Source organism: Schistocerca nitens, chromosome 8 (genome assembly GCF_023898315.1).
Source record: "Schistocerca nitens isolate TAMUIC-IGC-003100 chromosome 8, iqSchNite1.1, whole genome shotgun sequence".
NCBI lineage: Eukaryota > Metazoa > Arthropoda > Insecta > Orthoptera > Acrididae > Schistocerca > Schistocerca nitens.
Genome location: NC_064621.1, coordinates 351,499,645 through 351,524,651, shown reverse-complemented (window position 1 = coordinate 351,524,651; position 25,007 = coordinate 351,499,645). Strand labels below are relative to the sequence as shown.

Below are 25,007 nucleotides of genomic sequence, written 5' to 3'. Positions count from 1 at the left end.
GTTTGCAGGGTATGGATGTAGATGGAGATCCAACAAAGGCTTCCATTAAGTTGACCCCCACCTAACTGAGGCCTACATTACATGTCAGTCCATATAAAACCAACTAATATGCAACAATTACTAACCTACACTTTAAATGGTCCATTATCTACAGTCCATGCCTTCACAGCAAACATCTGCTCCACTATGGAATCCCTCAACATCTACACCAACAACCTTTCTTACGCTTTCATCTCCTCCAAATACCACACAGATCTTATTCACAAACAAATCTCCCAAACTGTTCCAGCTTATCACACTCTAACTGATAAAGGCCCCATTTCCAAAAAACACAGAAGCCCCTCCCTTATCACCCAGGCCTTGAATGCCTTAATGCATTACTCTCTTCCTGATTATCTACCCCACGGCATCCCACTGGGAATTTCTGTTATCTTCAACCTCCGTAACATCTTTGTCAAACTGTATGACATTTCCACACAATTATCTCTACCCCCAGGTGCCTATCCTTGCAATCACTCAGAGCAATCGTGCTACACACAGGATCACTATCACCTACTCTAGCCCTACCGCTATAATCCAACATCAAAAGCAGGGCAACTTACGAAACCATGCATAGTGTTCACAGTAAGTGTTCACTGCAAAGTGATTTATATAGGAAAGTTCACCACTAAACTGGATGAGTGGATGACTGGGCACAGAATAAATAATCAATCATGTGCTGAACACGCGAAAGAACACCATTAATCCATAATGGTGAGAAAACTCGCAAGATCTCAGGAAGAACAGTTCACCTTGTGGAAATCCAGTACCCAGTTGCTGAATATTCTCTACAGCTGCTACACCAGAAGGGCTATTTGGATTCTCTCAACTGGTACAAGTTTTCCTCAACTTCAGAGATGGGAAACTACCCTTCAACATATCCTTTACATTCTGACACCATCGTGGACCCATCTTTTGATAAGGTACACCCTCCGTCCACCTCCTCTTCTCTTTTTCATTACTTTCTTTAGTGCTTTCACATTTTAATTTTGCCTCCTCTCCCCCAACATCCTTTTCCTCTTAGTTCTAAATTGCACTATTAGTTTCATTTCTCTTCCTCTTAAACCACGTAAACCAGCTTTAATTTTCACTTTGTCATTGTCTCTGGACTGTAACTGGTCCATAACTCACAAATGTCCTATCTCTGACCAACTCTTTTTGATGCCTCCCGTTTCATATTTGTCTCCTCTCATCCTCACCACATCCTGGGCTCTGAGTACTCTGTCCTTGTTTGTTAACTTTCCACGACTTGTCCGTCTTTCCTCCCCAGGAAATGAACTAATAGGTCCAAAATCTAGAATAGTTTAGTGTATTTTCATATCTGTCTCATTGGCAGCACTAAAACTTTCACCTCCTGAAGATAAGTGCCGGAAAGCAATTCTGTCTCATAATTTTAAAATTTGAACTTCTTAAGAATTAACCCAGAATATTTTGAACAGACAACAGTTACATGCTTTTGTACTATGGGCTACTGTTTGGCTTCCTGCAACAACTCATACTGGTTACTGTATTTTGCCTGTTGTTACACCTTAGAGTCTGATACCAGCAACATTATGATTACAATGCTGTATGTCTAAATTGTTTAGTTCATGAACTATGCGGAAAGCATGGGCACTCTGAGGAGTTGTGCATATTTGAAAATGGAAATACAACAAAATGAAATTCATTTAACAACAATCATGGGGGGAAAATTTTTATGTGGTGTTACCAATATTTCTCTAAATTTTCTTGCCAAGTTATGAATGGATTTAATTTATTTCTTTTCATACTTCTTTCATTTATTATTTCCTTTTCTCAGTGGGTCTGAAAGTAAAACTTTGTCTTTATGTTTCTGTGCAGCAGTATGTCATTTAGCAAATTCCACAATCTGTATAAGATATAACACTAAGTGAATTTTCCATCGGTGCTTGGCAGAACATGATAATAATATGAAAAAGGAAAACACTTCCTAATATTCCGCAAAATTATATTTATTTGGTCATGAACTCGCTTTTGGCTTTTCAGGCTATCTTCGAGTGACAACTGAATGTCGCAAACAGAAGTGTTGTGCTTGTGGACCCAGTACCACTGGACACTTAGATACATTACTACAGCATTTAAACTCTCAACATAGGAACAATCAGTTTACAAAGGAACCAGGAGGCTCTTCTATGTATTTTGTTGACTTCAATATAGATATTAGTACAAGAAAACGCATTTAGCAATTACAGAGAAAACATAGCTATTGATGAAGTAATCCCTGCAAGCTCCCAGCATCCACACACAAACAAACATACAGCTTTCCAATCAGTGGTGAATTGCCTCATATCTGTCCCATTATACAAATCACCCTCTCAAACAGAAATACAAACCATCAAACAAATCACTTCCAGCAATGGCTACGGTTCTGCCCTGATTGATAATATTCTACGAAAAAAGAAAATGAATATAACTGCACCATTTCCCTCGTGCAAAATTCCATATGTTGGCAACATTTCAGACAATCTTACAAAAACATTATAAAGTCTTGCAACTACAGACCTGTATTTTCATAATACAATAACATACAAAAAATTTTATTCAATAGTAAAGACAAAATGCAACCTTTGGCACATACTGGTGTGCATAAAATCATTTGCAAGCAGTGTGAAAAATGTATATTGGTCCACCAGGCAGAGCTGTGGCAATTAGGCTATGTGAATATCAGATAAGCTGATAAGATTTGATGTTTCCTGATAAACTTTTAGCAGAAAACTGTCTATATCATGTAGAATGTGAAGTACACACTTGGGAGGGGGGGGGGGGGAGGGGGGGGGGCGCACCAGATACTAGATTAAAAGTGTAAATTCATTTTATTTCTCATCATTTGTTGTATGTATCTTTGTTTAAGACTTTGTTTATCCCCTTTTTAGTTAATGTAATTTTTGTAATATTTTCCTGTGTAAACAATTGGTCACTTTTGTATCTTCTGTACAAACAATATCTGTCGCACAACATGTTTACCTCTGTCTGTGAATATTAACAGAATCTTCTGTCGATTCTTGGTAGAACAACATTATAATAATAAATGAAAAGCACCAGTTTGCTTTTGTTCTACAATATTGTAGAACAAAAGCAAACTGGTGCTTTTCATTTATTATTATTCTGTCTATGAAATTCAGTTGTTATCTGAAGATGGCATAAGAAGCCGAAAGCCGGTTCTTGACCAAATAAATGCAATTTTGCAGAACATAGGAAATGTTTTCCTTTTCAATATATTATTATTATTATTATTATTATGAAAAAGTATAATTACCTTGATTCTTAATTCCAGAAATAGCAAGGCTCATAATATTATTCATTCTGATATGAACAATCTGTTCAAATATTCAATACAATACTAGAGTTGATATAGTTAGACATTTAATGTCCTGATATAAATGAAAATAATGATTATTCACAAAACAGACTAAAAATAATACTCACTCAACTTGTCTACCCGTATCTTCAACTTTCATAACATCATTTAGGGCTTCTGTTATGTTTAACAGAACACCACAGAACCTGTCAAGCACTGACCTAAACAGTCATAAGAAAAAATGTATATATCAGAGTTAGTGGCTTGGCATAAACTTAACATGAGCCTCAAATTATAACAACAGAAAGATGAACACTAACTGAAATGAAGTAGAAAAAAAAGTAATATGTACCTAGAACCTGCAGTAAGCAAAGACGCCAGTGCCAGGCCCAAGAGCTTCCTACGCTCCAGTTGGGTAACTAGTGCCATTTTGTCCAGCCACACATCCAACATTTTGTCTAGAACTGCCTCTTGTGATTGCCTCAATGAATCAGCAACTTTGGTCACTGCCTGGACAGCCAAATAAGTGAATTAAGAACTGCACAAAATTAAACTGCAACTAAATATTGTTGATGTCCATGAGGCATATAGTTCATCTCATTTAGACATACTTTTCAGGATCTTATTAACACTACCTAGTGTACATGAGACATACTACATTATCAAATATACATGAGACTGACTGTGTTTTCAGATAATCCTTCTTGAAGAGAGGCTGTATTATATCAAAAAGTCATGGTCAACAGCTATATAGGATTGTGTACAGGTATGTGTAGTACAATGTGGTCATTAAGGAGAAAATGACACAGATAAGGTGTTTAAAAGGTAACACACAATGCTTTAACTCAACCAGCTCTGCAAAATAATATACATTACTTTGGTGATTTAGCACAGGAGATTTGGACTCATCCCCCTTATTCCAGTAATTCAATACCTGTGAATTAAAGCTACAGCATGTGTGTGTTTATAAAAAGCATGAAAACTCTTAAGATATTGAAATATATGTGCTAGCTATGTGTTTCTATGCACTACTTATTAAATCAGCGACTGGCAAGTGGTCCCTTATCATCATCATCATCATCATCATCATCATCATCGTTTCCACTCTGCTCACCCTAATTTATTTTGCACCAAGCATTAATTACATGTATGAAGTTTCTGAGAAAGCAAAAAATTATTGTCTGAATTCTTAACTTGAAGAAAAGTTTTGTCAGTTGTTCTGTTTTTCAGTAGTGTCAATTTGCCAGTTCCTTCTGTGTAATAATTGTCCCTTGTTTTTTTATTTTATTTTTTATTTACTGAGGCTATCAAATTACATGTCCTGCTCCTTTGTTGCCAAGTTGTACAATACAATACATATATGGTATGATTACAGTTTTAATTGATAATTTTCATATTCGTCACCATATACATTATGTAAATTTAGAAAGAAAAAAAATTATACCAGAGAAGGAAAGTTGCTACTCACCATATAGCGGAGATACTGAGTCGCGATAGCCACAATAAAAAGATTCAACAATCATAGCTTTCGGCCATTAAGGCCTTTGTCAGCAGTAGACACACATATACACACACGCGCACACACACACACACACTCACGCAAACGCAGCTTGCACACACGTCTGCAGTCTCAGAGAGCTGAAACTACGGCGCGAGCAGCAGCACCAGTGCATGATGGGAGTGGCGACTGGGTGGGGGTAAGGAGAAGACTGGGATGGGGGAGGGGGAGGCAGACAGTGAACTGTTGCAGTTTAGACGGACGGCAGGAGAGAAGGTGTGGAGGGGGGAAGGGGTAAGTAGTGGAAAGGAGAGAAATAAAAAGAATTAAAAGACTGGGTGTGGCGGTGAAATGATGGCTGTGTAGAGCTGGAATGGGAACAGGGAGGGGCTGGATGGGTGAGGACAGTGACTAACTAAGGTTGAGGCCAGGAGGGTTACTGGAACGTAGGATGTATTGTAGGGAAAGTTCCCACCTGTGCAATTCAGAGAAGCTGGTGTTGGTGGAAAGGATCCATATGGCACAGGCTGTGAAGCAGTCATTGAGATGAGGGGTATCATGTTTGGCAGCGTGTTCTGCAACAGGGTGGTCCACTTTTTTTGCCACAGTTTGTCAGTGGCCGTTCATGCGGACAGACAGCTTGTTGGTTGTCACGCCTACATAGAATGCAGCACAGCACAGTGGTTGCAGCTTAGCTTGTAAATCACATGACTGGTTTCACAGGTAGCCCCGCCTTTGATGGGATAGGTGATGTTAGTAACCGGATTGGAGTAGGTGGTGGTAGGAGGATGTATGGGACAGGTCTTGCATCTAGGACTATTACAGGGGTATGAGCCACGAGGTAAGGGATTAGGAGCAGGGGTTGTGTAAGGATGGAAGAGTATATTGTGTAGGTTCGGTGGACGGTGGAATACCACTGTAGGAGGGGTGGGAAGGATAGTGGGTAGGACATTTATCATTTCAGGGTACGATTAGAGGTAATCAAAACCCTGGCGGAGAATGTAATTCAGTTGCTCCAGTCCCGGGTGGTACTGAGTTACGAGGGAAATGCTCCTCTGTGACTGGATAGTGAGACTTTGGGAGGTGATGGGAGACTGGAAAGATAAGGCACAGGAAATTTGCTTTTGTACAAGAATGGGAGGATAATTACGTCACTAAAGGCTTCAGTGAGACCTTTGGTATATTTGGAGAAGGACTGCTTGTCACTGCAGATGCGCCGACCACGGGTAGCTAGGCTGTACGGAAGGCACTTCTTGGTATGGAACGGGTGGCAAGTGTCGAAGTGGAGGTATTGCTGGTGGTTAGTAGGTTTGATATGGACGGAGGTACTGATGTAGCCATCTCTGAGGTGGAGGTCAACATCTAGGAAGGTGGCTTGTTGGGTTGAGTAGGAACAGGTGAAGCAAATAGGGGAGAAGTTGTTGAGGTTCTGGAGGAATGTGAATAAGGTGTCCTCACCTTCAATCCAGGTAGCAAAGATGTCATCAATGACTCTGAACCTGGCCAGGGGTTTAGAATTCTGGGTGTTTAGGAAGGATTCCTCTAGATGGTACATGAATAGGTTGGCATAGGATGGTGCCATGCAGGTGCCCGTAGCCATACCGCGGATTTGTTTGTAGATAATCCCTTTAAAGGAGAAGTAATTGTGGGTGAGGATATAGTCATGGAGACTAGAAATGAGGTTGTTGGTTTGGAATCCATAGGGTGTCTGGAAAGGTAGTGTTCGATGGCAGTAAGGCCATCAGTACCTCCGTCCATATCAAACTTACTAACCACCAGCAATACCTCCACTTCGACACTTGCCACCCATTCCATACCAAGAAGTCCCTTCCGTACAGCCTAGCCACCCGTGGTCATCGCATCTGCAGTGATGAACAGTCCTTCTCTAAATATACCAACGGTCTCACTGAAGCCTTCACTGACTGTAATTATCCTCCCATCCTTGTACAAAAACAAATTTCCCATGCCTTATCTTTCCAGTCTCCCACCACCTCCGAAAGTCCCACAGACCGGTCACAGAGGAGCATTCCCCTCGTAACGGTCACAGAGGAGCATTCCCCTCGTAACTCAGTACCATCCGGGACTGGAGCAACTGAATTACATTCTCCAACAGGGTTTCGATTACCTATTGTCGTGCCTCGACAAGAGAAATGTCCTACCCACTATCCTTCCCACTGCTCCTACCTGTGAAACCAGTCATGTGATTTACAAGCTAAGCTGCAACCACTGTGCTGTGCTGCATTCTATGTAGGCATGACAACCAACTAGCTGTCTGTCCGCATGAACGGCCACTGACAAACTGTGGCAAAAAACGTGGATCACTCTTTTGCTGAACATGCTGACAAACATGATACCCCTCATCTCAATGACTGCTTTATAGCCTGTGCCATATGGATCCTTCCCACCAACACCAGCTTTTCTGAATTGCGCAGGTGGGAACTTTCCCTGCAATACATCCTACGTTCCTGTAACCGTCCTGGACTCAATCTTCGTTAGTCACTGTCCTCACCCATCCAGCCCCCTCCCTGTTCCCATTTCAGCACTACACAGCTGTCATTTCACTGCCACACCCAGTCTTTTAATTTCTTTTTATTTCTCTCTTTCCTGCTACTTACTCCTTCACCCCCTCAGTACCTTCTCTTTTGCTGTCCGTCTAAGCTGCAACACTTCACTGTCTGCCAACCCCACCATACCATCCCTCCCCCTCCCCGCTCCAGTCTCCTCCTTACCTCCACCCAGTCGCCACTCCGATCATGCACTGGTGCTGCTCCTCGCAGTGTAATTTCAGCTCTCTGAGACTACAGACGTGTGTGCAAGTTGTGTGTGTGTGTGTGTGTGTGTGTGTGTGTGTGTGTGTGTGTGTGTGTGTGTGTCAGTGATGAAATCAGTGCGTGGCCCGGGGGGGTGGGGGGGGTGGGGGGTGGGGTGGGGGTGGACACGTTCCTCCCGGAAATTGGAAATACGCCCCCCCCCCTCCCAAGAGATTCATATCTATAGTTGTGGTGAAACATAAAAATTATCACCTGGTCTGTTAATGTGTACTGTTGTGACATAATTTAAACTACGCCAGCTGCTGTTGCTAACGAAGTTTGGAGTCAACTATGGAGAAGTCATGATGACATGCAGTTTTTACAAGCAAAATGAATGTGTAACACAATAAGTAGCGGCTAGGTCCCTATAGTTTGGTTTCGTTACTTATCGGTTCGGTTTGGAACACTCAGTGTCGATTGTTCTGTTTTTATTATAGTTATTATTATTATTCTTTACTTTCTCAGACGTTAAGTCTGGTTAAAAATGGAAAGTGACGCGGACCTTGATCAAGCGTCACTTCCTTTTAACTGTATGGTATGTGTTATATTGCATTTAGGAACTTTCGGGTAATTGAACATGTATCAATAATTACTGATTTCTGTAGTTGTATATATAAGTTTGGACGTAGCTGTATTGCATTGATGTACTGGTGGATATTGTGTGGTGTGACTCCTGTAGTTGATAGTATAATTGGTATAATGTCAACTTTATCCTGATGCCACATATCCTTGACTTCCTCAGCCAGTTGGTTGTATTTTTCAATTTTTTCTCCTGTTTTCTTCTGTATATTTGTTGTATTGGGTATGGATATTTCGATTAGTTGTGTTAATTTCTTTTTTTATTGGTGAGTATGATGTCAGGCTTGTTATGTGGTGTTGTTTTATCTGTTATAATGGTTCTGTTCCAGTATAATTTGAATTCATCATTCTCCAGTACACTTTGTGGTGCATACTTGTATGTGGGAACATGTTGTTTTATAAGTTTATGTTGTAAGGCAAGCTGTTGATGTATTATTTTTGCTACATTGTCATGTCTTCTGGGGTATTCTGTGTTTGCTAGTATTGTACATCCGCTTGTGATGTGATCTACTGTTTCTATTTGTTGTTTGCAAAGTCTGCATTTATCTGTTGTGGTATTGGGATCTTTAATAAAATGCTTGCTGTAATATCTGGTGTTTATTGTTTGATCCTGTATTGCAATCATGAATCCTTCCGTCTCACTGTATATATTGCCTTTTCTTAGCCATGTGTTGGATGCGTCTTGATCGATGTGTGGCTGTGTTAAATGATACAGGTGCTTGCCATGTAGTGTTTTCTTTTTCCAATTTATTTTCTTCGTGTCTGTTGATGTTATGTGATCTAAAGGGTTGTAGAAGTGGTTATGAAATTGCAATGGTGTAGCCGATGTATTTATATGAGTGATTGCTTTGTGTATTTTGCTAGTTTCTACTCGTTCTATAAAGAATTTTCTTAAAGTGTCTACCTGTCCATAATGTAGGTTTTTTTTGTCGATAAATCCCCTTCCTCCTTCCTTTCTGCTTAATGTGAATCTTTCTGTTGCTGAATGTATGTGATGTATTCTATATTTGTGGCATTGTGATCGTGTAAGTGTATTGAGCACTTCTAGGTCTGTGTTACTCCATTTCACTACTCCAAATGAGTAGGTCAATATTGGTATAGCATAAGTATTTATAGCTTTTGTCTTGTTTCTTGCTGTCAATTCTGTTTTCAGTATTTTTGTTAGTCTTTGTCTATATTTTTCTTTTAGTTCTTCTTTAATATTTGTATTATCTATTCCTATGTTTTGTCTGTATCCTAGATATTTATAGGCATCTGTTTTTTCCATCGCTTCTATGCAGTCGCTGTGGTTATTCAGTATGTAATCTTCTTGTTTAGTGTGTTTTCCCTTGACTATGCTATTTTTCTTACATTTGTCTGTTCCAAAAGCCATATTTATATCACTGCTGAATACTTCTGTTATCTTTAGTAATTGGTTGAGTTGTTGATTTGTTGCTGCCAGTAGTTTTAGATCATCCATGTATAGCAAATGTGTGATTTTGTGTGGGTATGTTCCAGTAATATTGTATCCATAATTTGTATTATTTAGCATGTTGGATAGTGGGTTCAGGGCAAGGCAGAACCAGAAAGGACTTAATGAGTCTCCTTGGTATATTCCACGCTTAATCTGTATTGGCTGTGATGTGATATTATTTGAATTTGTTTGGATATTAAGTGTGGTTTTCCAATTTTTCATTACTATGTTTAGGAACTGTATCAATTTAGGATCTACTTTGTATATTTCCAATATTTGTAGTAACCATGAGTGGGGTACACTATCAAAAGCTTTTTGGTAATCAATGTATGCATAGTGTAGTGACCATTGTTTAGTTTTAGCTTGATATGTCACCTCTGCATCTATTATCAGTTGCTCTTTACATCCTCGTGCTCCTTTGCAGCAGCCTTTTTGTTCTTCATTTATAATTTTGTTCTGTGTTGTATGTGTCATTAATTTCTGTGTAATGACTGAAGTTAATATTTTGTACATTGTTGGTAGGCATGTTATGGGGCGAAATTTTGCTGGGTTTGCTGTGTCTGCTTGATCTTTAGGTTTCAGATAAGTTATTCCATGTGTAAGTGTATCAGGGAATGTGTATGGGTCTGCAATGTAACTGTTAAATAATTTAATATAATAGAGGGAAACATTCCACGTGGGAAAAATATATGTAAAAACAAAGATGATGTGACTTACCGAACGAAAGTGCTGGCAGGTCGATAGACACACAAACAAACACAAACACACACACAAAATTCAAGCTTTCGCAACAAACTGTTGCCTCATCAGGAAAGAGGGGAAGGAGAGGGAAAGACGAAAGGATGTGGGTTTTAAGGGAGAGGGTAAGGAGTCATTCCAATCCCGGGAGCGGAAAGACTTACCATAGGGGGAAAAAAGGACAGGTATACACTAGCACACACACACATATCCATCCATGTGTGGATGGATATGTGTGTGTGTGTGCGCGCGCGAGTGTATACCTGTCCTTTTTTCCCCCCTAAGGTAAGTCTTTCTGCTCCCGGGATTGGAAAGACTCCTTACCCTCTCCCTTAAAACCCACATCCTTTCGTCTTTCCCTCTCCTTCCCCTCTTTCCTGATGAGGCAACAGTTTGTTGCGAAAGCTTGAATTTTGTGTGTGTGTGTTTGTGTTTGTTTGTGTGTCTATCGACCTGCCAGCACTTTCGTTCGTTAAGTCACATCATCTTTGTTTTTACATATATTTTTCCCACGTGGAATGTTTCCCTCTATTATATTGATATCAGTAATTTGAACCCAACAATTACGTTTGTTATTGTCACTGTTGCATTTCGAAATCTTTTCTGTCATCTTATTTTCTCTTTCTGGTCTGCTTGTGTCTGTGTGTGTGTGTGTGTGTGTGTGTGTGTGTGTGTGTGTGTGTGTGTGTGTGTGTGTGTGTGCGCGCGCGCGCGAGTGTATACCTGTCCTTTTTTCCCCCTAATGTAAGTCTTTCCGCTCTCGGGATTGGAATGACTCCTTACCCTCTCCCTTAAAACCCACATCCTTACCTCTTTCCCTCTCCTTCCCCTCTTTCCTGATGATGCAACAGTTTGTTGCGAAAGCTTGAATTTTGTGTGTGTGTTTGTGTGTCTATCGAGCTGCCAGCGCTTTCGTTCGGTAAGTCACATCATCTTTGTTTTTACATATATTTTTTCCCACGTGGAATGTTTCCCTCTATTATATTGATATCAGTAATTTGAACCCAACAATTACGTTTGTTATTGTCACTGTTGCATTTCGAAATCTTTTCTGTCGTCTTATTTTCTCTTTCTGGTCTGCTTGTGTCTGTATATGTGTGGATGGATATGTGTGTGTGTGCGCGCGAGTGTATACCTGTCTTTTTTTCCCCCTAAGGTAAGTCTTTCCGCTCCCGGGATTGGAATGACTCCTTACCCTCTCCCTTAAAACCCACATCCTTTCGTCTTTCCCTCTCCTTCCCCTCTTTCCTGATGAGGCAACAGTTTGTTGCGAAAGCTTGAATTTTGTGTGTGTGTTTGTGTGTCTATCGACCTGCCAGCGCTTTCGTTCGGTAAGTCACATCATCTTTGTTTTTACATATGTTAAATAATTTAGTTAGATGTGAATGTGTTGAGGTGAACTTCTTTAGCCAGAAATTTGCTATTTTATCTTTTCCAGGGGCTTTCCAATTGTGAGTAGAATTAATTGCTTGGGTGACTTCATGTTGCAAAATTATCACTTCAGGCATTTGTGGTATCATCTTGTATGTGTCTGTTTCTGCTTGTATCCACCGTGCATGTCTGTTATGTTGTACTGGGTTTGACCATATGTTGCTCCAGAAGTGTTCCATGTCTGTTATGTTTGGTGGATTGTCTATTTTAATGTGTGTGTTATCTATTGTCTGGTAAAATTTCTTTTGGTTTGTGTTGAATGTTTGGTTTTGTTTCCTTCTATTTTCACTTTTTTTGTATCTTCTAAGTCGTTTGGCCAATGCTTGTAATTTCTGTTTCTTTTCATCTAATTGCTCTATCGCTTCTTGTTGTGAGATTTTACCTAACCTTTTATTATTATTATTATTATTATTTTTATCATTATCATTGCCAACACCAACAAATTAGCAGTTGTTGTATAATAAGTGTGCGGTAAAGCTAAGCGTTGCAAGGTGTATTGGTAATGCAGATTGTGGAATAAGTCAGCCTTTCCTTTCTCATGTCTTCCCTCACCGTACCTCCATTCGGCCTAACGTGTAAGCTAAACCCTTAGCTACGCAGCCCACCCTCGCTGTGAACTTTATTCTTATCTGCCACTCGTATCTATAGTTTATTTGCCCCTAGAATAAACCTGATGTTGCAAAACACGTCCCCGGGTATTGCTACGGAATTGGAAGTAGCATCTGACATTATAAAAGATTGCTTTAATTTTTTATTGCATTACTGGGAATATTTCCAAGATTTAATAGCAATATAGATTTTTTCCTGATTGTTGAGCCCAAGGCTCAAACCAAATATCTGTTCACACTTGACAATGATTTTCGCAGTGTCAATGGGGATACAAAATTTTTGCCTAAAGAAGCGGTAGATTCCACCATGAGTGGGAAGTTTGGCAACACTGCTCTACCAGTATAATCTAAGCTTTCATTTTTGTATAAAAACTCAACGCATTGTTGAAACTGTTGTAAGGTTGTAACAGTCAGACAACAGGTTACTATGGAAGTGTGATGTGATTATGTAGTGTACTATATGCAGTCTTCATCAGTTTATAACATAAAAAGAAGTGTTAGCGCCGAAATACAATGTCGAAACAACAAACTTTAATTTCTTTCTTTTCTAATAAAAGACAGTGTATGGCAAAAGACAAAGACGAGTGTGAGTCTACAGAAAGCAGTGCTAGTGATTGCGACGATGAATTGCATAGGTCTAACAAGTCTTCAGTTTCCCTTCCACAGTTTTCAAACGATAAATGTGCTATTTCTGGCCCATCCGTAAATTGCAATTCTAAACAAAGTATTGATCGCGAGATTAAGTATCAGCAAAAATGGGAATGTAAGTACAATTGGTTGTACTTTGATCACATGCAGGGTGGGGCTTTCCGTAAATTGTGTGAAATACATTTAAAAAACGATATCGAAGCTCTATAGAAAACAGGAGGAGTGTTCATTTCTGTACCTTTCACTAAATTTAGAAAAGCTACCGGAAGCACGGGAAAACTAGAAAAGCACGCAAACTCAGAAAAACATGCAAGAGCCGTTGCACTAGAAAATTGTAGGTTACAGGGGTTAAACGCTCCAATTCATACACAGATATTTAAACAAAATGAAAATGAAAAAGAATTAAACCGTCAAGCACTGTCATTGTTAATTCGAAGTCTGTATTTCCTTAGTAAGGAAGAAATACCCCACGTAACAAAATATGAACCTCTAATTGGTAAGGTAGTACTGAAAAGCGACGATAATCTTGAAAAGTGGTTAAAATTTCAGAGTGAAAGGTCCACATATCTTAGTAAATATACTGCATCAGAATTGTTGACTTGTTTGGGAGAGTCTTTAGACTTTCAAGATGAAACACTTCAACATGACAAATATTTTTCATAATGGCAGACGTATCTACAAATGTTTCCAACCAAAGTGAACTGTTTTTAGTAGTTCGATACGTTGCACCGTCTCCATCGTTTGAAGTGATGGAAAGGTTTTTATGTCTCATTGAGTTGAAAAGCACTTCAGCTGAATCCATATTTACAGCAATTGGTACTGAACTAAAGACAAGAAAACTTTCTTACGACAGATTATTATCTACATCCATACTCTGCAAGCCACCTGACGGTGTGTGGTGGAGGGTACTTTGAGTACCTCTTTCGGTTCTCCCTTCTATTCCAGTCTCGTATTGTCCGTGGAAAGAAAGATTGTCGGTATGCCTCTGTGTGGGCTCTAATTTCTCTAATTTTATCCTCATGGTCTCTTCACGAGATATATGTAGGAGGGAGCAATATATTGCTTGACCCCTCGGTGAAGGTTTCTTCTTGAAACTTTAACAAAAGCCCGTACCGAGCTACTGAGTGTCTCTCTTGCAGAGTCTTCCACTGGAGTTTATCTATCATCTCCGTAACGCTTTCGCGATTACTAAATGATCCTGTAACGAAGATCGCTGCTCTCCGTTGGATCTTCTCTATCTTTTCTATCAATCCTATCTGGTACGGATCCCACACCGGTGAGCAGTATTCAAGCGGTGGGCGAACAAGTTTACTGTAACCTACTTCCTTTGTTTTCAGATTGCATTTCCTTAGGATTCTTCCAATGAATCTCAGTCTGGCATCTGCTTTACCGACGATCAACTTTATATGATCATTCCATTTTTATTCACTCCTAATGCCTACTCCCAGATAATTTATGGAATTAACTGCTTTCAGCTGCTGACCTGCTATATTGTAGCTAAATGATAAAGAATCTTTCTTTCTGTGTATTCGCAGCACATTACAATTGTCTGCATTGAGATTCAATTGCCATTCCCTGCACCATGCGTCAATTCGTTGCGGATCCTCCGGCATTTCAGTACAATTTTCCATTGTTACAACCTCTCGATATACCATAGCATCATCTGCAAAAAGCCTCAGTGAACTTCTGATGTTATCCACAAGGTCATTTATGTATATTGTGAATAGCAACGGTCCTATGACACTCCCCTGCTGCACACCAGAAATCACTCTTACTTCGGAAGACTTCTCTCAATTATTATCTTGTTCTTTCGACCGTGCTGCTAATTTTAGTGGTTCTATCTCAGAGTCCACACTCGGTTGTCAGAGAGGAAGGGCCATAAGCTGCCATACGGTGACTGTAAAGCACATGTTTTGTCAATTGCTGCCACCAACTCTAGGAATAAACACCCCATTATAAAACGCGCATTACATGTTAAAGACATTTACATACTTTTTCATGGTTCTTCCAAACGAGAAAATGTTTTGCATGAAATTCAGTGTGCTTTAGAGCAACCTGTTTTAAAAATACCCGAAGCTGTTGACATCTGATGGTTAAGTACCTATCGCACAGTATATGCTATTTTCCTAACCTACAAGTCCATTATAATAGCATGTGAACATATACACAAGGACGGCGCGGATTTAACAAGTTTAGCTGGAGGAATCTTGTTAGAAATGACAAATTCCAATTTAATTGTAGGTTTAGTGATTTTAGACTATACGTTCAATGCAGTCTCAAATTTATGTAAAGTTTTGCAGAGACAATCACTTAAAATTTCACAAATCCCTCTACTTGTTTCTGGAACTCTGGAACATTTAAGACACATCGACTGTCTTTATGACTGCGATGGACATAGTGCAGAAAATGAAACTCTTAATAAAATTAAAAAACTGCAGGAGGAGGCAACAGAAGTTAAAGGTGTGCTTTTCGCGAATGTAGAGGAACAGATTCAAGCTATGAAATGCGCAAGGAAATTTGTTAAAAAGTATGATTGATGAAATTGAGCAACGGTTTGATGAGAAGGCAATAAAAGTGATAGAACTAAGTGCATATTTTGAAGGTTTTAAAAAATTTCTAGAGTTTAGTGGTAATGATTGTAAAGAACTGTGCTTGATTTTGGAACTTACAAACGTTGACACTGTTATTGCAGACTTGCATTCTTTTAGGTACATTGTTAGTAATAAATTAGACGATATGTCTTTTGATGTTGCTTCTTTCATTCCGAGAGCCGACATCGGCAACGAAGCACTACGGAAACCCGCTGAATGTGTACTGTGCAATCCTGTTTAGTACAACGAACAGGGTGATGACAAAATTAAGGAATAGGATGGGTAAGGAAACGCTCCAAGCTTGTGTGAAGATTTCAACTGAAGGGGATGACGAGCCAACAGAAAGTTTTATTGATGATGTCATCAAGAGATATGCTGTAAAAAAGCCTCGACATATTAGTTTGATGTAAATGTGAGTCTTTTTGCATGCAATAAAATTATTTTATTATTTAATATAATTAACTTAGGCTTAGCCTAACAGCTTAGTACTTAACCTACATATTATTTAATTATATATTAGCTATTCATGAAAATTTTTTAAATATTAATAGCGCTGCTACGTCTTTGGCATGCTATCACTTAAATTTTAAGCTTATAACGTTGTCCTCTTTTTCTGTTGTGTGACACTTTTATCCTTTTCATGACTGATACATAACTTTCAAAATATGCCTATTTACATACCTGGCTAAAAACATCACGTGAGCACAGAAGCACTCTTGCCATGATTGAGAGGTACATAGACATTACCATAGGATAGTCTTCACCTCGGTAAATGGCCCTGAAAATAAGCACAATTATTTAATGTAATTTTATAACGAGTATTATAGTACTCATGTCAGGATGCAGCATTCAGTTACTACTAATGGGCACATTTCAAGGTGAAAACACTAATCTTACTTTTCTGCAAGTTCCATCATCAAGGATGAAATAGGGATAGGACAGGGAAGGTTCGAAAGGTGCAGTTGGTCATTTAGACCCCAGGACGAGAGGTAGGAGACAGGTCTGAGTGGCATCCAATTTAACCATCTCTAACCAAACCCTCTTTTGTCCCTGACATAGGTTAGTACTTGTAAGCCATTCTGTGTCTTTGTAATTTCATAGTTTTCTCAACTAAATTTTCCTTTTGATATTATGTTAATAAGTTTATAGAGGAGAAGAGGAAGGAAACAACTGTATTATAAAAGTAGGAAGCCCTTGGTTTGGGCGAATCTCATATTGGAGCAGAATTTATTAGGCCACCTCTGCCCTTGAGATTTTATAATACAGTGTGCTCCGAAGTAACATGTGACAATGGTATGATTGGGCCTTTTGGAAATTGTATGTGATATTTTCTATTGCGTGGCTATCATTATATGATCTTTGCTTTTTGTATTAGCGAGATTACTACTTGCATGCCAGTACCACCACCTTATGAAAGAGTTTAGTACCAACAATTTTAAACCCACCCAAGTACACCACTAATATAGCATAAATAGTTTAAAATATTAAAGCAAGGTTTTGAGAAATGACAGATACTTGTATTTACGTGTCGACAATGTTCATAAATTTTTATTTATCTTGATTGTGAAACAAACGATTTTTTATGGAAGTGCAGAATTTTGATAATGGCATATAAGAGTAGCAGGAAAAGGGATTATGGTGATATGATGCTAGTTATGGTATGTAAATAAAACTTTTCACAAAATGAAAATGGGGTGCGAAATTTGAAGACCAAACTCTGACAGTACAGTTTAGATTTACGAGCTTTATTGTGCAAATAATAGGAAATGGGAAGACACATGTGGTGTGCTGACAGTTGTGGTATTTACACTTAATTTCTTTCTGACATTTATTGAGAAATATTTCACTGCAGACATTAATAAATAATATCTCACTGCCTAATATTCAACAGTTCTTGAATAGCAGAGAATCATTTGCAATGTCCTATTTTTTTTAAAGGCTGAGATAAAAAACTATGCACATTAACAATATACGAAAATATTTAGTCCTCTGCATGTACCATAAGTGGCAAGCTCACTTTGATGTCCCAAACCAACTGTGAAAGAGTAGGAATGTCAACGTTATGTGGGAGCTCATGTACACAAATCTGTGATGCCTCATGCTCAGCAGATAGTTCTATAATCTTATTTACAACATCCACGAACAAAACTGCTGCAATATTTTAAGGATGATGCAGAGCTCTATTTGAAAACTAAATTTGGGATTGTTAACTGTGGATACCACAGATAACTGGAATGCTATCTTTGGCATTTTTCTGTTCCAGAGTTTTTGTCTGCCTGAAATATGATTTGAGTAGATTAGTCAGTTGGACTCCGATATAAATTTATTAGTAATGTTAACCATTTTTCTCATATTTGAACTCATTAATTGAGCTCTGCAACTCAATTACAGCAGTTATTAATCTATGAACCACCCCATCATTAGAATAACAATGCCTCCTTGTCAACGTGCAGTTTTCAGGAAGACAAAGATGATAAACAATTGCAAACTACTCTAGCTTTACCAGTTTGTAGCAGTTGTCCAGTAAATGACTTTTCCATCTTACAGCCATGCTAAACCAGTATATTGTAAAAGAATATATGTAACTATTGAAAACACTCACTCAAATATTCGTGGAAGCATGGGCTCCAAAATCTCAGGGAAAAGAGTTGGCGCAGCTCTTAGACAAGTTTCAACCAAGCGCATTGTCATGATAACACCTTCAGATCTCATATCAGCCAGCATGTCATTGCATAGGTTGATGATTACCTCACCATATGTCTACAAAGAAAGAACACAATGTCAGCTTAATATTCAAATACTCTTCCACAACATACACGAAAAACAACTTTACTACTGTGGTAACTATATATAAACAAATACTGAATACACAACATACTGCTTGAGCATGTGGCGAAGTGTACTTTAAGCACTACTATCATTCTTCCACTTTGTTACATTCATTCCCAATTTTTTTTACATTTATTCAGGAATACTGAGTGAGGAGAACTACTATCAGTAAGCCTTTGGATGAGGCCGAATTCCTCTGATTTGGTGAGATGTGCAAGGGTAATTTAAGTTTTAATTGCCATCTTAAAAAAATCAAGTTGCAACAATGAAACTTGGTGATGGTATTAGTCCTCCTCTACATATTCACTGTTCAATATGACACTTTTCCAATGAAGGATGAGTTGGCAGGGATCTTGGTCATTGAACTCAGCATTTTGGCTGTTCAGGAAATTTCCCACATCAAAAAACACTTTGTTGCCATTCTGGACATGCCTGCCATGCAATAGTTTCTTCATTGCAAGAAAATAACAACGGACACTGGGTGCCATGCCAGGAGAACACAAGAGGGGAGGCAAAATCTGATAGCCCAAACAAGCAGCATGTGTAACTAGGGGAGTTGTAGTGGAGCAAACACATCCCCTCAGGCAGGTCCCAGCAATATTGTCTTTATAGTCTTTCTTAACTCTGTATGGAGATCTCTAAAGTGTATGTGCCTTCATTGATTTGCCTCTTATGAGCATAATCTATAGCACCACAAGGCAGTCCTGAAAAACACTCAGCATCATCTTGTCCAATGGTGGCTGGATCTTTGCCTTTTCTGGCAGTCATGAATCCACACATTTCCAAAGCTAGCTTTACTCCTTGTCTAGGGACCGTAGTGATACATACAGAATTCTTCCAGTGTGATTAGGTGGCTAAACAAGGTATCTGGATTGGCTTGAAACAGCAACATTTCAATGTTGTCTTGGTTTGACGGGTTTGGGTGTGACCAGCCCAGAAAGTGGCAACCTTCGGCACATTCCTAAGGGTACGCAAGATTTTGGAAATTGATTTCCACTTTTTCCAGTATTGATTGTGAACACTAGGGCACCATTTCTTTTGAAATTCCTGGTTCTTCACAGAGATGGTTCGCTACTTCGTTCTTTATCATTGTTTGACCACACTGGAAACATCTGCACAACCAATGACTGTGACTTACAATCATGAGTTGTTGCTGTAAATTTTCACCAAATTAGCATGGATTCTTGCAGTGTTGTTTCCCTTCATATAAAAATTGCTGCATGATACTTCACTTTATCACTGAGCTGTGCCATTTTGTTTTGACTTCTCTAGGGAGTTGGATGAATGAGGTTTTTCTATACTACCTCTTAAGCAAGTAAATTTCATTTCATTTCAATTCTTCCAATAAATCTCAATCTGAGATAAGTTTTTCCCATGGCTAGTTTTAGCTAGTTTTGCTGCTTCAAGTTGCTCCAGAAGCACATTCAGACATTATACAGCTGTTGCACTTTCCAGCGACGGATCTCCAATTATGTAATTAATAATGATAGTAATAATAATAATAATAATAATAATAATAATAAAACTAGCTGCCTACTTACATGAACAATGAAACACACTTATTTCTGAAACAAAATAATATTGTAATACATAAAAACAGAAGGGAAATGAGCCACACATTCTACAAACACCTGGTCAACCTTACTGATATAAAACTAATTAACCAAGAAATAAATCTGCTAGAAAAAGAACCTAAATACAACATCAACATACACGTTGCACACAAGACAGTGGAGAATCTTATCACAGAAAGTGAATACACAATAAAACAAGAAAAAAGAAACAGTAACACTAACTTCAATGCAGGTGTGACAAGAATGTGCACAATACAGGAAAATAAAAACAACACTGACAGAAACCAAAAGTGAAGAAGCAAAAACTTCCAGAAAAATAATCAACAAACTTACAAACAATGGGGTTCTCTTCTCTAGATCAGACACGGGCAACACCATTACAGTAATAAAACAGGAGGAATACAAAAACAAAACCTTAAAATTTCTAGAAGACAATAACATAACAAATCTAACCAGTGACACAACAGAGATACCAGAAAAATACACAGACACTTCTAAAAACATCTCACACATATTCACAAAATAGAAAGTGAAATTGCTAAAATAAAAGAACTGCAAGGCACCCACAATGAACAGCAAAGTAAAGCTTCACAAGCAGGATATTCCAGTACAACCAGTTGTAATTTCAGAAGTATGCCTGCTTATCACCTATCCACAGAATTAACACATAGTTACAGGAACATTATGTACACACAGACAACAGTAGTATACACAGCACTGAAGAGCTGATAGAAAAAATCAGACATCAATATACCCACAACAGTCATACTCACATTATTCGACATCACATCCATGTACACGAATATCCCCACCACTGAAATCACCAATGTCATCAAACAACAATTAGAACAACAGAAAGATATTCCAAAAACCCACATTAAACATACAGCTAGCATTCTAAAACTAATGACAGAGAAAAAATATTTCTCATTTGACAAACAGTTCTACTCACAAGATGGGCTACCCATGAGGTCACTTATCAGTGGACTCCTAGCCAACAACTTCCGCAATCACATTAAAACAAAATATTTGAATTAATACTAAGATGCAAATAATATAGGGTAGTATACTGGTATTGCTATGTAGACGACGACATATGCTTTCTAGATGAAACATCCATTTGCATATAACATCACCACAATGACATACACACAGCTCACCCAAAAACGAATTTCGCCACAGAAACAGAAAATGACAAAATGTTAAATTTCCTTGACCTCACAAGTCATGGCCACAACAGACAACACAAATTCTCCATATTCAGGAAAGTTGCCTCCACCAGCACAACCATACACAAATACTCAGTCATCAGATTGCACAAAAACTAGCTGGTTTCCAACATATGCTGCACAGACTGAAAAAATTTCCTATCAGTGAAGACTATGTCAAAAATGAGTTACAGATAAACTAATAGCTGTAGAGAATGGATACGATACAAAGCATTATAGAGACACTGAAACACAAAACTAAACCAAAAATAAGGGGGACATGTAGAGAGAGCACACACACACACACACACACACACACACACACACACACACACACACACACACACACACACAAACCAGCTAGTAACCAACTTGTAAACACAGACACACAGAACACAGATGCACGTGAACCCAAAAAACTCTCAAAAAACAAGGGCTAAAATAACCTACAGAACAGATAAATCATTAAAGAGAAAACTAAGCACAACCAATACAAACACAAACAAATACAACACACTGCTTTTACTGACTGACATACCAGGATTGCAAATCAATTTGTATAGGATATACAAACAGAAACATTAGATCAGATAAACAAAATACAGAAGATCATTAAAGAAAAACAGCAGTCATTCTACATTTACTGAACACATTATAGGCATGAAAGGCTTTCCAACAAAAAACTAATAGCAGAAGAAAACTATCACAGACAAAAAGCCATAGTCAAAGGAAAACAAATAATAAAGGAATGCACAGCTTTCTGCAACAGAACTCTGTTCTATGCCCTCCAGAGAGAGAGAGAGAGAGAGAGAGAGAGAGAGAGAAAATCCCTACAATTATCTGTCATTTACATATGTTATAAATAGCAACAATCCAGTAACACTTCGTTGGAGTACACCTTAATCTATTTTCACATCTGACAATTTTGCACTTTTAAGATCCACAAGTTGAGTTCTATCAGCTTACAAATCCTAAATCTCGTACCCCATTATTTCACATTTTTTTCACTAGGAAACAATGTGGAAGTACATCAAATGCCTTGGAGAAGTCAAGGAACATGTTACTGATTGAACAAAGTGACCCACATTTCACACAATTACCATTCATAGAATACTACAGAGGTGATTTTTGGTCTCCAAAAAGGTGTAATACATGTACAAAAAACGTTTTCCATAATTCTACAACAGACTGAAGTCCACAATATATGTTTATAGTTTTGTGTATCCACCTAATTATCCTTCTTAAAAACAGAGACAATCTGCACTTGATACCAACTGCTTGGAATGCTTCCCTGGATTAGTGTCTAACAATTAACTACTCCTAGAAGGGAAGGAAATTCTTTCAAATAAACTATACAAATAGAACAAGTATCCTATCAGATCAAGTTGTCTAACACCTGTCAAATGATTTTGGTAGTTTTTCCTCAATCATTTATCTCAATGTCCGTCTTTTTGGCAATCCTACGAACTGTACTACAATCTTCCAGAGTGAAACAATATCTAAAGATTAAATTTAGTATTTTTGCTTTCTCTGTGCCACCCCTGTTCCAGTCCCAGTAAGATCACAAAATAATTGTACAGATGAGTGATTCATTTATTGACTTTACATAACAGCAAAACTACTTAGAATTTTGCATCAATCATGGAGACACAAAATTTTATTTACAAAATCACTAGACACCTGACCTTATGTTCATTCATTTGTTTACCAATGAAAAACTAAAATGTTATCCCCATAATATGGAAGTTACATAGTCACATGTGAAATACAAAATAATGGTGGATATTTTCCCAGAATCCCCATAGATAATGGACCTTGCCAAGGTGGGGAGGCTTGCATGCCTCAATGATACAGGTAGCCCACCACAATGGTGGGGTATATGCCAGAGAAACGTGTCGTTCACATTGAGGGGCTGTAACCTTCTCAGCAGAAGCATGGGGCAACAGGCTGAATGACTTACTGATCAGACTTTGTAACAGTCAGTCAACATATTGTAATTGCAAGAGGCTGCAAAACAAGGGGAAACTACAGCTGTTATTTTTTCACACAAATGCAGCTCTACTGTACGGCTTACGGATGATGGCATCCTCTTGGGCGAAATATTCTGGGGGTAAAATATTCCTCCATTCAGATCTTCAGGCAGGACTACTGAGGATGATGTAGTCATCAGGAGAAATAAAACTGGCTCTCTACAAGTTGGAGGCTGGAATGTCAAAACCCTTAACTGGGCAGGTAGAAAGGGAAACTGATAGGTTGAAGTCTGATAAATAGGAAATTTGAGAATTGTGGTGGCAGGAAGAACAGGACTTCTGGTCAGATGAGTTATGAATACAAAATCAAATAGGGGTAATGCAAGAGTAGGTCTAATAATGAATAAGAAAATAGATATATGATTGAGTTATTGTGAACAATATACTGACTGCATTACCACAGACAAGGTAGACACAAAGCCATCACAATAGTACAAACATTTATATGCCTCAAGTGGAGTCAGCTAACGAAGATTCCTAACAGCTGGCAGAGCTGTTGCCACCTTTCAGCTGCACAATACAAACACATTCAGGTGAAAACAACAGCCATATACAACTGTGATAACAATGTGGCACTGTCACAGAAACATATATAAAACAGCGTTAGGAGAATGGTTGAGGGAGATGTGCAAAGCAGTCATGCCAACTTCACTGTAACTGTAACTGTCAGGTATCAGTTTTGCCTACTATACCCTCCACAAATGATAAAGAAACAGTAACATTGTGTGACGAGGTTAAAAAACAGATAATTTAAAAACAGAAAAATTTGTGAAGGGGGACTGGAATTTCCTAGTTCAAAAAAGAACGAAAAATAGTAGGAAAATACAGACTGGGAGAGGAATGAATAGAGGAAGCCATCTGGAAGAATTTTGCATAGACTTACAATCATTGCTACTACTTGGTTTGAGAATGATGTAAGACTGTGTATGTGGAAAAGACTTGGAGACTTTGGAAGGTTTCAATTTGGTTATATAATGCCAGGACACAGCTTTCTAAACCAGATGCCTTCTCTGGAGACTACCTAGACCAGAAAGTGCAGAACCCCACTCAAGGTGAAAATAGAGTGGTGCTTATGGCAACAAATAGACCTGACTCTCTGAGGATGTCCACATTGAAACATCAGTGAACATGAAGTAGTTGTGGCAACGATGATTACCAAAGAACAAATAAAACAAGAAAAAAGATATCTATGTTCAGTAAACTACACAAAAAAATCGGCAGTGTCATATCTCAATGAGGAAGTTTAAACTTTTACCACATTGCAGGAGCTTGTTGAGGAACTATGGCTTAATTTTAAAGGAATAATTTACCACGCAATGAAAAGATATGTATCCAGTAGAACAGTTCATAATGGGAGGGGCCCTCCATGGTATACAGTCACTATGAAGAGTAGATAGAGAAATGCTGAATGAAAAGAGTTTGGCTGTCATGAGAGCAAGCCTTCAATGAGTACTGTAGCAGATCATTGTCAAATGATCTTTCAGCAAACCCAAAGAAACTATGGCCTTTCACAAAACCCAAAGAAATTCTGGTTACATGTAAAGGGTGCTGGGGGCACCAAAGTTAGTGTCCAGTCACTAATGAATGAGACAGGAACTAAAATTGAGGATAGCAAAGCAAAGATGAAATGCTTAACACTGTTTTCAAATATTCCT

The 25,007-nt window shown here is 38.5% G+C and overlaps 1 protein-coding gene across 5 annotated transcripts in view; it reads right to left on the bottom strand.

Annotated features, from left to right (window-relative positions):
• The window catches only part of LOC126199367 (importin-11), a 195,930-nt gene that overhangs the window by 20,913 nt on the left and 150,010 nt on the right, over window positions 1-25,007 (bottom strand). For all 5 annotated transcript variants that reach the window (XM_049936261.1, XM_049936263.1, XM_049936260.1 and 2 more), the window contains exons 15-18: window positions 18,314-18,471; window positions 16,393-16,489; window positions 3,708-3,865; window positions 3,484-3,576 (exon numbers count right to left, since the gene is read on the bottom strand). In XM_049936261.1, the coding sequence (XP_049792218.1) occupies window positions 3,484-3,576; window positions 3,708-3,865; window positions 16,393-16,489; window positions 18,314-18,471 (506 nt within the window). The remainder of the gene's footprint in view (window positions 1-3,483; window positions 3,577-3,707; window positions 3,866-16,392; window positions 16,490-18,313; window positions 18,472-25,007) is intronic.